Raw genomic sequence first — 10,372 nt, forward strand, 5'->3', positions numbered from 1 at the left:
GGGTGGGTGTGTGTGGGTGCGCCCGGGGTGCGATCGGGACGCCTCGTTTTCCCTTCACTGATCTGGACCTAATGATCTCCTCTGCTTCCAGCTTGAGCTACGTTTTTATTTATTTATCTATTTCTTTTTTGCTCCTTCCTTCTGCAGTCTCTTCCCCCTGCTGCCGCCCCCCCTAACCCACCCGCCATTACGGCTCCTGCGATGGAGCCAGATAAACACAGCTGCACTTGCACTGACAGCCTTTTAATGAGAGATGTGTGACTAAGCCTCGGTGGCAAACCCGACCCCCCCCCCCTCTCCCCCCGCCATCTCCACGACTCTCACTTCAAGCTCGACAGATCCATCTTGCAGCAGTCCACACAATTTCCTTTGCAGATGCGATGAAGCAGCCGGCTTCTGAGAGCCTCAGAAAGTTGGCGGGCAGGTGCACGCTGGAGGCAAATTGCCTCTTTTTGACTGGCGGTTGCTAGGAGCGGATGCAGCCTGGGGGGCTGGCTCTTGACCTGACTGGTCCCTGTGTGTGTGTGTGTAGGTGTGTGTGTGTGTGTGTGTGTGTGTGTGTGTGTGTGTGTGTGTGTGTGTGTGTGTGTGTGTGTGTGTGTGTGCGTGCGTGCGTGCGTGCTTACCTTTGGTGGAGGGCAGGTGGGTGAGGCGGGTCAGGCAGGTGAGGGTAAACCAGGTGGCAGAGAGTGAGGCACCGGCCAGCATCAACACCAGGATCAGCTTCAGCATCCCCCGAATAGAGTCAGCGAACCTGAGCAGAGCGAAAAAAAACAAACAAACAAACAAATATTAAACAAAAAAACAGCCTCCTTAGCGCTTTCTGATCTGGAATCAGATTCAGTCGATTACTTGGGAATTCAAGCAATGAAACAGCTTTACGAGTCTGTTGTGAAAAAAAAAAAAAAATACAAATTGAGTGTTGCCTACTACACAAGTCCTCCCTGCGGGACATCGTTGAAACACATCCAAACATCGCTGGTTATGCTATAATAGAGTTTCTAGATCTTAATGGCCAAATAAACTGCCACATTCCACAAATGTCTCGAATAACGGATGGTTTAATAAGGAATGAATTTGTAGAGGGCTGTTGCTTTTTCCAAATTGCCCTCCAGTCCGAGAGAGTCTCGATTGAAGTCGGGCCTAGAAGTTTGATTGAGTATGAATACATCTGTGGCGGCGTAAAAAAGGGATGCTCGAGCGTGTACTTCATTGCTATTCAGTTGGTCTCCCGTAAACACGGCTGTCTGAATAGGATGTGCTTCGCTTTTCTCACTCCTTTCATTATCAAACTGCCCAATCTGATAACGACAGACGGGGAACAAAGGGACTTGCGCTGGATATGGCGAGTGTCTTTTATGAGGGTACTTTTTGAAACACACGATTTTCGGGGGAACAATTTTTAACTTTATGTCATTGCTCATATTGTTAAAACGTTCCCTCTGGAGATTTTATAATGGTATTTCATGAAAAGCAATGAGACCACGTTGGAATTATTGATGGAGAGGTCATTTTTGGATAGTTAGGAGGAAAAAAAGGATGAATTTAAACACATTTCCAAAGATTTTTTTTTAAGGTTCTGAGTTATTTATTTGACAATGTCAGACAACCACCTCCGCTGAGGTGTCTGTAGTAATTGTAAAATCCACAGAATGACAGAAATACCGGATGTCTAGACACACAAATCCATTCCTTGAAGCATATTAGGGAACTGAGAATTAGGTCATCTTCATTGGCAAGTTGCTCAGGTTTGGTTTAACTGAATCTTATACTTCGTAATGTTTGTTGGACTTTCCAAAATTAACTTCTCATTCTGCCATTTCCTGAGGGACCTTTCAGAAATTTCATATCAAACACCTATAATACAATATCTCTCTCTCTCCCTCTCTCTCGACATTCATACATGGTAAATCAGTTTCTATCTCTATCACACACCTTATCTCTTTCTCTCTCTCTCTCTCTCTCTCTCTCTCTCTCTCTCTCACTCTCTCTCTCACACACACACAATACTCAAAAGGTTGATTAAATCAATTAAAATCTACCCCTTCTCGCACAGAGCTTGAGGCCTTCGCTGTTATAATATATTGTCTCTGTGCTTTGACCTGCACTGACAAGAATTAATATACACCTTTAAAAAGACGACAGCGTACTAGATAATTAGCTCTCTATCCACGCCATATGTATTAATTATCCGTGCCTTTCTATGAATTCACAATGAATAAAAGTCTCTCTTAATTGTCCTCCAGAAATAATTCCGTTCACGGAGTCATGAAGCCACATCCAAAGTAGAGGACAGCTTTTGATGTCAGCTTAACTTCCGAGTCAAAACATATCTGTGTATCTGTGCATCTGTGCGGATATTTAGAGACGATCAAGGGAATCGCAAATTTATTATTCCCCCGCAAGCAACAACCGGCGTTGCCAAAACAATTAGGCACGAGGCCATTGCTTTAGCCAGGGCCGATCAGTGAGCTAAGGGAGAGAGAGAGAGAGATCATTCATTTGGTCTCTAATGGTAATTACGGAGATGGGCGACTGTGTTTGAATTTGCGATTAATCCTGCGGTCCTGACCGTGAAAGCCTTTAATGTCCGATGCGGGACCGCGGCGGCCAGTCCCCGGCGTCTCTGTGGACGCAAGCTGTCGTGCGCCGGGTGCGAGCGGCCGGCCTGTTCGTCAGGTGTTCGTGACAGCCGCCATGCCTTGCAGGAAACGAACCCTAATTGGCCAGTGGTGATGATGTGACTCATCGGTGGTTAAAAAAGGAAGGATTAAAAAGGAGGCGCTAGAAACTTCTTCTGCCTGTGTGCACTTCTTTAAAAAGCACAGTAGCCTCAGCTGAAAAATATGATCATTTTAACTAATTACGACTTGTTAAGAAATTATATAATTTCATTATATAACTTATTCAATTATATTATATAATAAGAAAATATGAAAACACCTATTATCAAGAATGAAAAAAAAAACACACAGGAAAGTCATTCAACAATAGCCATTTTTCCCTTTTAAAGTCGCACACTGTGCAGCTCCATCAGTTGAAACTGTGAGGACCTACTTAAACCGTCCGCCAATTACAATCTGTGTCTAGTTTTGAGAGAGCACATAAAATGACTCATCATCTAAGGCAAAAAAAAAAAAAAAAAAACAATACCAAAGTAGGCAGCGGTAAGTAAGCAACTTTTAACTCGGCCTGGCTCAGGAAGCCGTATCACTAGAAACCATGCAGAGCCGTTTTAATTTGCAGGCAATTGCCACTTGGTTTCTGGTGGCAGATCCTCTACGTGGTGCTCCTCCTGCTCCTGGTCCCACGGCGGCTGTAATGAGACATGCTCTTCCTGCATTAGGATCAGGCATTACTGCTGTACCGCTGGCCCCAGAGAGAGGGAGAGAGGGAGAGAGGGAGAGGGAGAGAGGGAGAGGGAGAGAGAGAGACAGAGAGAGAGAGATAGAGACAGAGAGAAAGAGACAGAGGGACAGAGACAACGAGAGAGAGAGAGAGAGAGAGAGAGAGAGAAGGACGAGTGCCGTTACCGGTGCGGCAGCCCTCTGCTCCCAGGCTCGTGGGGCCCCATTAGCTAGACGACGCTCGGCAAACGACTGCCACCGCCGTGCAGGGCCTGTTCTGCTCACCAACGGCAACGGGGGCATCTGTCGTAGGCTCCCTCACCACTTTATCCATCTCTCCCTCTCTCTCTCCGTCTCTCCATCTCTCTCTCTCTCAGTCTCTCTCTCTCTCTCAGTCTCTCTCTCCTCCTCTCCATAGCTCCCTCCCGTGTCTTTGGAGAGCTCCCAATTCCCCCTGCATGGCTGTGCGGGGATGTCAATCAGCTGTGCATCTAGAGTCTTCAATTAGTTTCTTCCTGCTCTCGGCAGCTGCGAGGCTAACTTCCACTTAGCTCGGTTCCAGCGATCGAGCCAGCCAGGTTACAGGCTACAGACTCAACATACTTTGGGTGTTTTTCTGGTTATGGACGCTGGGCCAGGGTTTAATTTTGACGGAGTACGCCACCATCACGGCCCCACGGGTTCAATCACAGAGCACCTGGTGTTTGTTTGGAACGGAATATTTTGGAAAGGACAAAGCATTCAGGTCGTCATCTAGAAACAGTTTTAGCCAATGTTTCTGCCGACACCAATCCATATCAATACTGCTGATATCAATATTTCCCAGAAATTAGGCCAAAGCATAATCAGCCTCAGAGCTCTCCGTAGCTTAGGTCTCTCCTCGAGTCAAAGCGATGACGCAAGCAATACCGATTTCCGAGCTGTAGCTCACCTCGACTTAACCTTCCGGAAACCTCCGTGATCACCCTCCACCTCCGCATTGATTAGCGATGAGAGTTATTGTCCTATTTTCCCCCCAGCAACAACACTCTCAAAAAAACATTGCCCTGTTCTGGAACACAGGGAGAGGAGCTGCTGATTGGCCCCAATAATAATAAGCGTTTATCCATCAGCCGAAGACAAACAAGGTCCTGCTACTGTCCACTGCCCACTGCCCACTCGGAGTCTGAGGAGTCGGAGCTACCGTCTATCCATCACGGAGAGAGAGAGAGAGAGAGAGAGAGAGAGAGAGAGAGAGAGAGAGAGAGAGAGAGAGGCCATTTCATTAGCATCCCGCCGGCCCACTCGTTTTATTGAGAAGCACTATTGAATAGATTTAATACAGAGGATAAACTGGTGTTGTCAGAGCATCCCCCAAAAAAGTCCTTACATTATACTCACACACGCACACACACACACACACACACATACACACAAGTTTCAAAATAAGACAATCACTATAAAACTCAACGGCTGATGAATCAATGTATTACATCAACCATGCAGCTGCGATGTAAAAACAAGAAATGGGAGTGATGAAGTAAAATCAGGAGCTGCACAGCGCAATCATCACCAACAACAAAAACACCAAACAAAAAACACCAGCAGCCCCCCTTCCATCAATAACTCCACTTGCCAGAGAATAATCAAAACTACATAAATGGAACACAGAAAGTCATGATTTTTTTACCATTCCTTTTCCGTATACCAAGGACGCAGTGTTTGTGTGTGTCTTTTTGTGTGTGTCTTTTTGTGTGTCTGTGTGTGTGTGTCTGTGTGTGTGTGTGTGTGTGTGTGTGTGTGTGTGTGTGTGTGTGTGTGTATGTAGGTAAAACTTTGTGCTCACCTGGCCATCGCCACTCCAAACACGCAGCCTCCCACCGTGGACCAGAATCCAACCCAGCCTGCGTCCACCTGTGACCAGTCAGACATGAGAGAGAGACAGAGAGAGAGAGAGAGAGACAGATAGAGAGAGAGGGAGAGAGGGAGAGAGAGAGAGAGAGGTGAGGTGTGATTCATCGTTTCCCATGCAGAGCACAGCTACCGGGCCATGGCTCAGTGCTCCAGACCCAGACTAGGTCTGTCGGCCGGCACAGCGACTCGCTCACTACAGATGATAAACGGCCAGCAGGCATTTGACCACTGGCCCGGCTCCAGCCGATGTCAAATGAGGAGGAAGATGATGACACTAAAAAGAAAAGCCTGGCATGATTGTCCATGGGCTCAACAACACAGATGAATGAGCCGGCCATGAATAGGCCTGGCAGTCAGCACCGAGTTGATTCAAACTACTATATGTGACACCAAGCAGTCGCGTCGTTAGGAGGATTTCTCTTCCAGGCTTAATTTCTTTATGAATCAACCCCTGCTTAATTGACTAAAGCAAAGCTTTGGACAAACTAAAGCCCAGTGTTAATTACAGAGAAATACTTCACAATTTCTTCATGGATTGCTTTGGTACGTTTTATGTGCTATGAGGTTTTCTGAATAGGGCAGCCCCTCATTTCTCTAAATGGGGCTTCATTAACCCCTCACTGATTACAACTCTGAAGGAAGGCCCATCCTAATCTTAACACTTATTAGTTTCTAGATTGATTGACCAAAACGCATTCAGTTTTAGTAGTCTGGCTACAGCAAAATAAACAATACATCCAAAGAATCCAAAAGATTCCCCTCATCATGACAAGTTTATTACCAACGCAACTGTAATCTTGGCTGGAATAGGCTAGCATATGCTAATGTGCTACGTGCTCTTGGCACACATTAGTGTTTACATCCCATAATTCCTCAAAATCCCGCAGCCAATAAAAGTGGAATCATTTTTTTGGGGGGGAATCAAAACTCACAGAGCTACGCTCATGCAAACCTAAGGAAGAAGAAAGTAATTGAAACCTTTCCACCATAAATCCCCGCTGGCATTTTAAAGGTGGCAGCGGCACCACAATGACGTCTCCCTTTTTTGCGGTCACTCTCCCGTGCCCCCCCGGCTCATTACGCTGATTTTCCTGCGCCGAGAGCACCTTGAGTTTTGGGAGTGACTTTCCCGAGGGCACAAGGGGGCCCCGCTTTCCTTCATCAGCGCCAGCATGGCGTGCCTGCCCTGCGCCGCCCGCTTAATGGGCATCCTCCATTAGCGGCGCAATTAGACGTGACTGATTAGCGCGGCGAGGGGGGGGACGACGACGACGACGACGCGCGCGCGCTCTTAGCGGATGCTAATTGGCGCCAACGCTCGCTCGGTACCAGTGTGGGATGGCGTGCGCCACCGACTCTCTCTGATGTCCTTCCAGCCCGGACTCGGAGAGACGGGGAGGCCAGCAAACACCAACGGGGGGCCCGCCTGTCCAGTGCCGATGCTTCTCTGATGGATGTGTCCGCGGTCTGGGGACGATAACAATGATAACAAAATGGCGGTGTGGGCATAGAACAACGGGACACTTCTGTGATTTGCCAGCCCCTGTTGTCGCACCTCTTGCCCCTTGTCATGAGAGCCTTTTTTTTTTTTTAAGGTTCGGTTGTGGTGGCTTGCTGACCTCTGGGCTTCGGTGGGGGGCAGCAGCAGGAAGACGAAAAACAGCCACTGTGAGCTCTTTTTCATTTCCTCCCCCAAAATTGACCACCCCGAGCCAGAGAAGGCGACCGCGGCAGGGTGGGTGGGTGGACGTGTCCAGTCTGCGCTGACAGAAAGACATCGGCCCTGGGTAAGAACCCAGCCCCTCCATCCATCCAACCCCCCCCTCCCCTTCGGAGCACAGCCGGACAGAATACCCAAACAGTGTTTTGCCAATCGCTCCGTGAAGCCCTATAATGGCCCACGCTGGACCTCGGGGGCCTCCTTCCACATGCCAGGTCATCCTGAGCCGGGGGCTGTGATTGGCAACTGACATTCCATCTGCGGGCTGCCAAGCAGGCAGAGGGGGGTGACGTGGCAGTGCGAAGGGGTGAAAAACGGGTGCCGTGAACGCGGTATTGATTGTCTGTGTGTGTGAGAGAGAGAGAGAGAGAGAGAGAGAGAGAGAGAGAGAGAGAGAGAGAGAGAGAGACGAGAGAGACACTCCAGCAGCAATAACAGGCTGCTGATGGCTCAAACCACCCACACTGAGGACAGGGTGTTTGTGTTCACAGTCGGGTGCGGGTGTCGACTTGATGGAAAATGGTCCCGGTGGACTAGGCCACCTTAAAGGACCGACAGGTTGTCCAAACCAAGTCTTCAACAAAAACAGCGATATGACATTATGTCACACCGCAAAATGAAGAAGAATGCATGATTCATGTGAAATATATGCACGGTTAAGAATTTCTGACAAGATACCGTTACTTGACAAAAAAAAAACATGAATGTGCTTGAGATGTCAGGCTACGGTCACTGATTTTCTGCGGCTATTCTCTGTGGTTTCGTTGTCAGCCGCCATTGAGGGGGATAACGTTCCATACCATATCTGAACAATTTTAAACCCCCTCCGAAACCTTCATCAATAATACAAACTTACCCCCTTCATAACATTACAAAGGGCACCTGATGCCACATAGACGGATCCCATCAAAGTCTGAGAACGCTGCTAGGGGGGGCTTAGGCGGTGAATGTCTTTGAGAAGATGATCTTTTGATGGTGGCGAATAAACCCGGCGCGGAGCTGCAAAGAAACGCTGGAGGAGTGACTCTTCATGGGAAATGAAACTTGAGTGAGAGCATAAAGAATTTATAAAGCCACCCGAGGTGACTGTGACAGCAAGGGAAGGATGGCGGTGCCACTGCGACGGGGGCATTCGTCTCTCCCTCTCTCTATCTCTCTCTCTTTCTGTCGCTCTTTCTGCGTCTCTCTCTCTCTCTCTCTCTGTCGCTCTTTCTGCGTCTCTCTCTTTCTTTTCCCTTCTCACTGTCTCTATCTTTCCATTTCTCTCTCATTCCCCCCCTCTCACTCTTTCTCTGTCTTCCTCTCAGCCTTTCTCTCTCTCTCTCTCTCTTTCTCTCTCTCTCTCTCTTTCTCTTCCTGCTGCTCTCCATCTCTCTCTTTCTGTGCCATCTCTCAATTTGCAATTCCCTTCACACAGGTAAGCCAGTCTGATGATAACCTTGAGACAGAAGCCCTCCCCGCACGGCACGAGACCAGATTTCTCATCTTCACCTCCTCCTCCTCCTCCTCCTCCTCCTCCTCCTCCTCTTCCTCCCTTCCACGCACCACACAGCTGGGCAACAGTAACTTAAATCTGAAACCCCTCTCTCCGCAGCTGTCAACTCTCCTCGCACAGTTGTATTTAAGAGGAGCTGTTATAAGGGGAAAAAAGGCAGCGAGGAAGAGGAGAATAAATGGCTTCTCATTTTGCGCAGCCTTGAAAGAAGTCGTCATTAGAAATGTCTGAGGTCACACGTGCAAAAATGAAAAGACAAAAAAATGCTCCAGATCCCCAGCATGTTTTTTTTTTTGTTTGTTTTTTTTTCGTTGGTTATAAAAGACTGGCATTGGACGCTGAAGAGGAAGTACACGGCCGACGAGCTTCTGGAGCAGCCCAAAACGCGCCCGCAATTAAGCCCTCCGCGCTGTGGGCACCGAGTTCAAAGAAATGGTGCCCGGGCTCATCACGTTTTTAATGAGGGGGTCCAGGACGAGGAACATGCCGTTGTCGATGATTTTGCCCTCAGGCTTGGCGGAAGCCCGAGCAAGTGTTTGTGTGCGTGCAAACGGAAATAGCTGGTGCGAGTGTGTGGGCGCGTGTGCGTGTGTGTGTGAGTGTGTGTGTGTATGTGTAGACTGAGAGAGAGAGAGTGTCTTGGGGTTAATTAGGAGTCAACATCAATTTTAGCGGAGGAAATAGCATATTGCGTGGCGTGCTTGATGGTGATTAAAGCAATCATATGCGCTGGAAAAATGAAAGGGAAGTTTTCGATTTGGGCCGATTCTCAGGTAATTGCACATCAAGCAGGCTTCGGCACTCCTTAATGTAAAATATAGACAGGACATGTGTGGCTGGTGAATACTGATGCTTTTTTTCTTTGAATGCCACCAGTCAGGTTTTTTTTGTGCGAGTTTACAAAAATAAACATTTGATGATGACAATCCTGTCTGAATATTGCATCTTCTGGACTCACTGAACCTCGAAATGATGTGAACAACGGGGATTGTGTGAATTTGACGGAACGAAAACAAAATTGAGCTCGTTTTAAATTACAGATTTTAGAGAAAAAACTAAACCTTGTAGCGCACTGTTGCTAACAGTCCCCACATCACAATCAGGTCCAGGTGTCCACGGGGATCTGGTTCGAGTCCAACGCGGGTCATTTCCTGATCCCTCCCCATCTCTCTCCCACTCACTTCCTGTTAGTCTCTCACCATCCTATTGCAACAAAACCAGCAAAAATACACTTCAAAAAGAGTTGCGAGTGGCCTACCTGGCTGATGTTCACTGGCGCGAGAATCATGTCCAAGACCCCTGACCAGCCTGCGATCACCCCGGTAGGAACAGCATAGGCCAGCGCGATCATCAGGAACCGCACGTTACTGGAAAAGAACAGAGAGGGACCATGAATAAAAGAGTAGTGGAACTGCAGGCAGTAACAAAGAAAATGGTGCTCGATATATCCTCCATTCCTACAGTAGGTGTTTAGAAGCAACGGTGCAAATGACCAATTGACTCGACTCCAACAATATTGTCAAGACTGAGATGAAAACGCCGTTGTCTACTTAAAACAACCCGTCTATAAGTAGCCTTTGAAGTAGAGGAAAATGGTGGGTGAAGAGCATGCCCAATTCAAAAGTCTAGTAGTGACATGCTTAACCTTGCCTAGGTGGATTTCTAAAACTTGTTTAACACATTGCTTTTATACCATGCTGAATAATATTGCATTGTGTTACAGTCTGTCTCACGAAACAGATGGACAACACAATGCAAACGCTTGAGAAGTGGTGTTACTTTGCCAGATTGGGTGCAATCAAAGACAATCTCTTTAAGTGCCGTTACCGAGAAGTTGTTGAAGTTCTTAGCACACATCGGAAATATGACCTCAATTCCATACCACTGATGGTCTTTGGTATCCCTAGAACCGATATG

At 47.7% G+C, this 10,372-nt stretch overlaps 1 protein-coding gene across 1 annotated transcript in view; it reads right to left on the reverse strand.

Moving 5' to 3' along the window:
* The window catches only part of slc49a4 (solute carrier family 49 member 4), a 36,191-nt gene that overhangs the window by 9,112 nt on the left and 16,707 nt on the right, over positions 1-10,372 (reverse strand). Inside the window, exons 5-7 of the mRNA XM_062534378.1 lie at positions 9,714-9,822; positions 5,173-5,240; positions 627-754 (exon numbers count right to left, since the gene is read on the reverse strand). Of these exons, the coding sequence (XP_062390362.1) occupies positions 627-754; positions 5,173-5,240; positions 9,714-9,822 (305 nt within the window). The remainder of the gene's footprint in view (positions 1-626; positions 755-5,172; positions 5,241-9,713; positions 9,823-10,372) is intronic.

The sequence above is a fragment of the Sardina pilchardus genome, chromosome 4, assembly GCF_963854185.1.
Source record: "Sardina pilchardus chromosome 4, fSarPil1.1, whole genome shotgun sequence".
Classification (NCBI taxonomy): Eukaryota; Metazoa; Chordata; class Actinopteri; order Clupeiformes; family Clupeidae; genus Sardina; species Sardina pilchardus.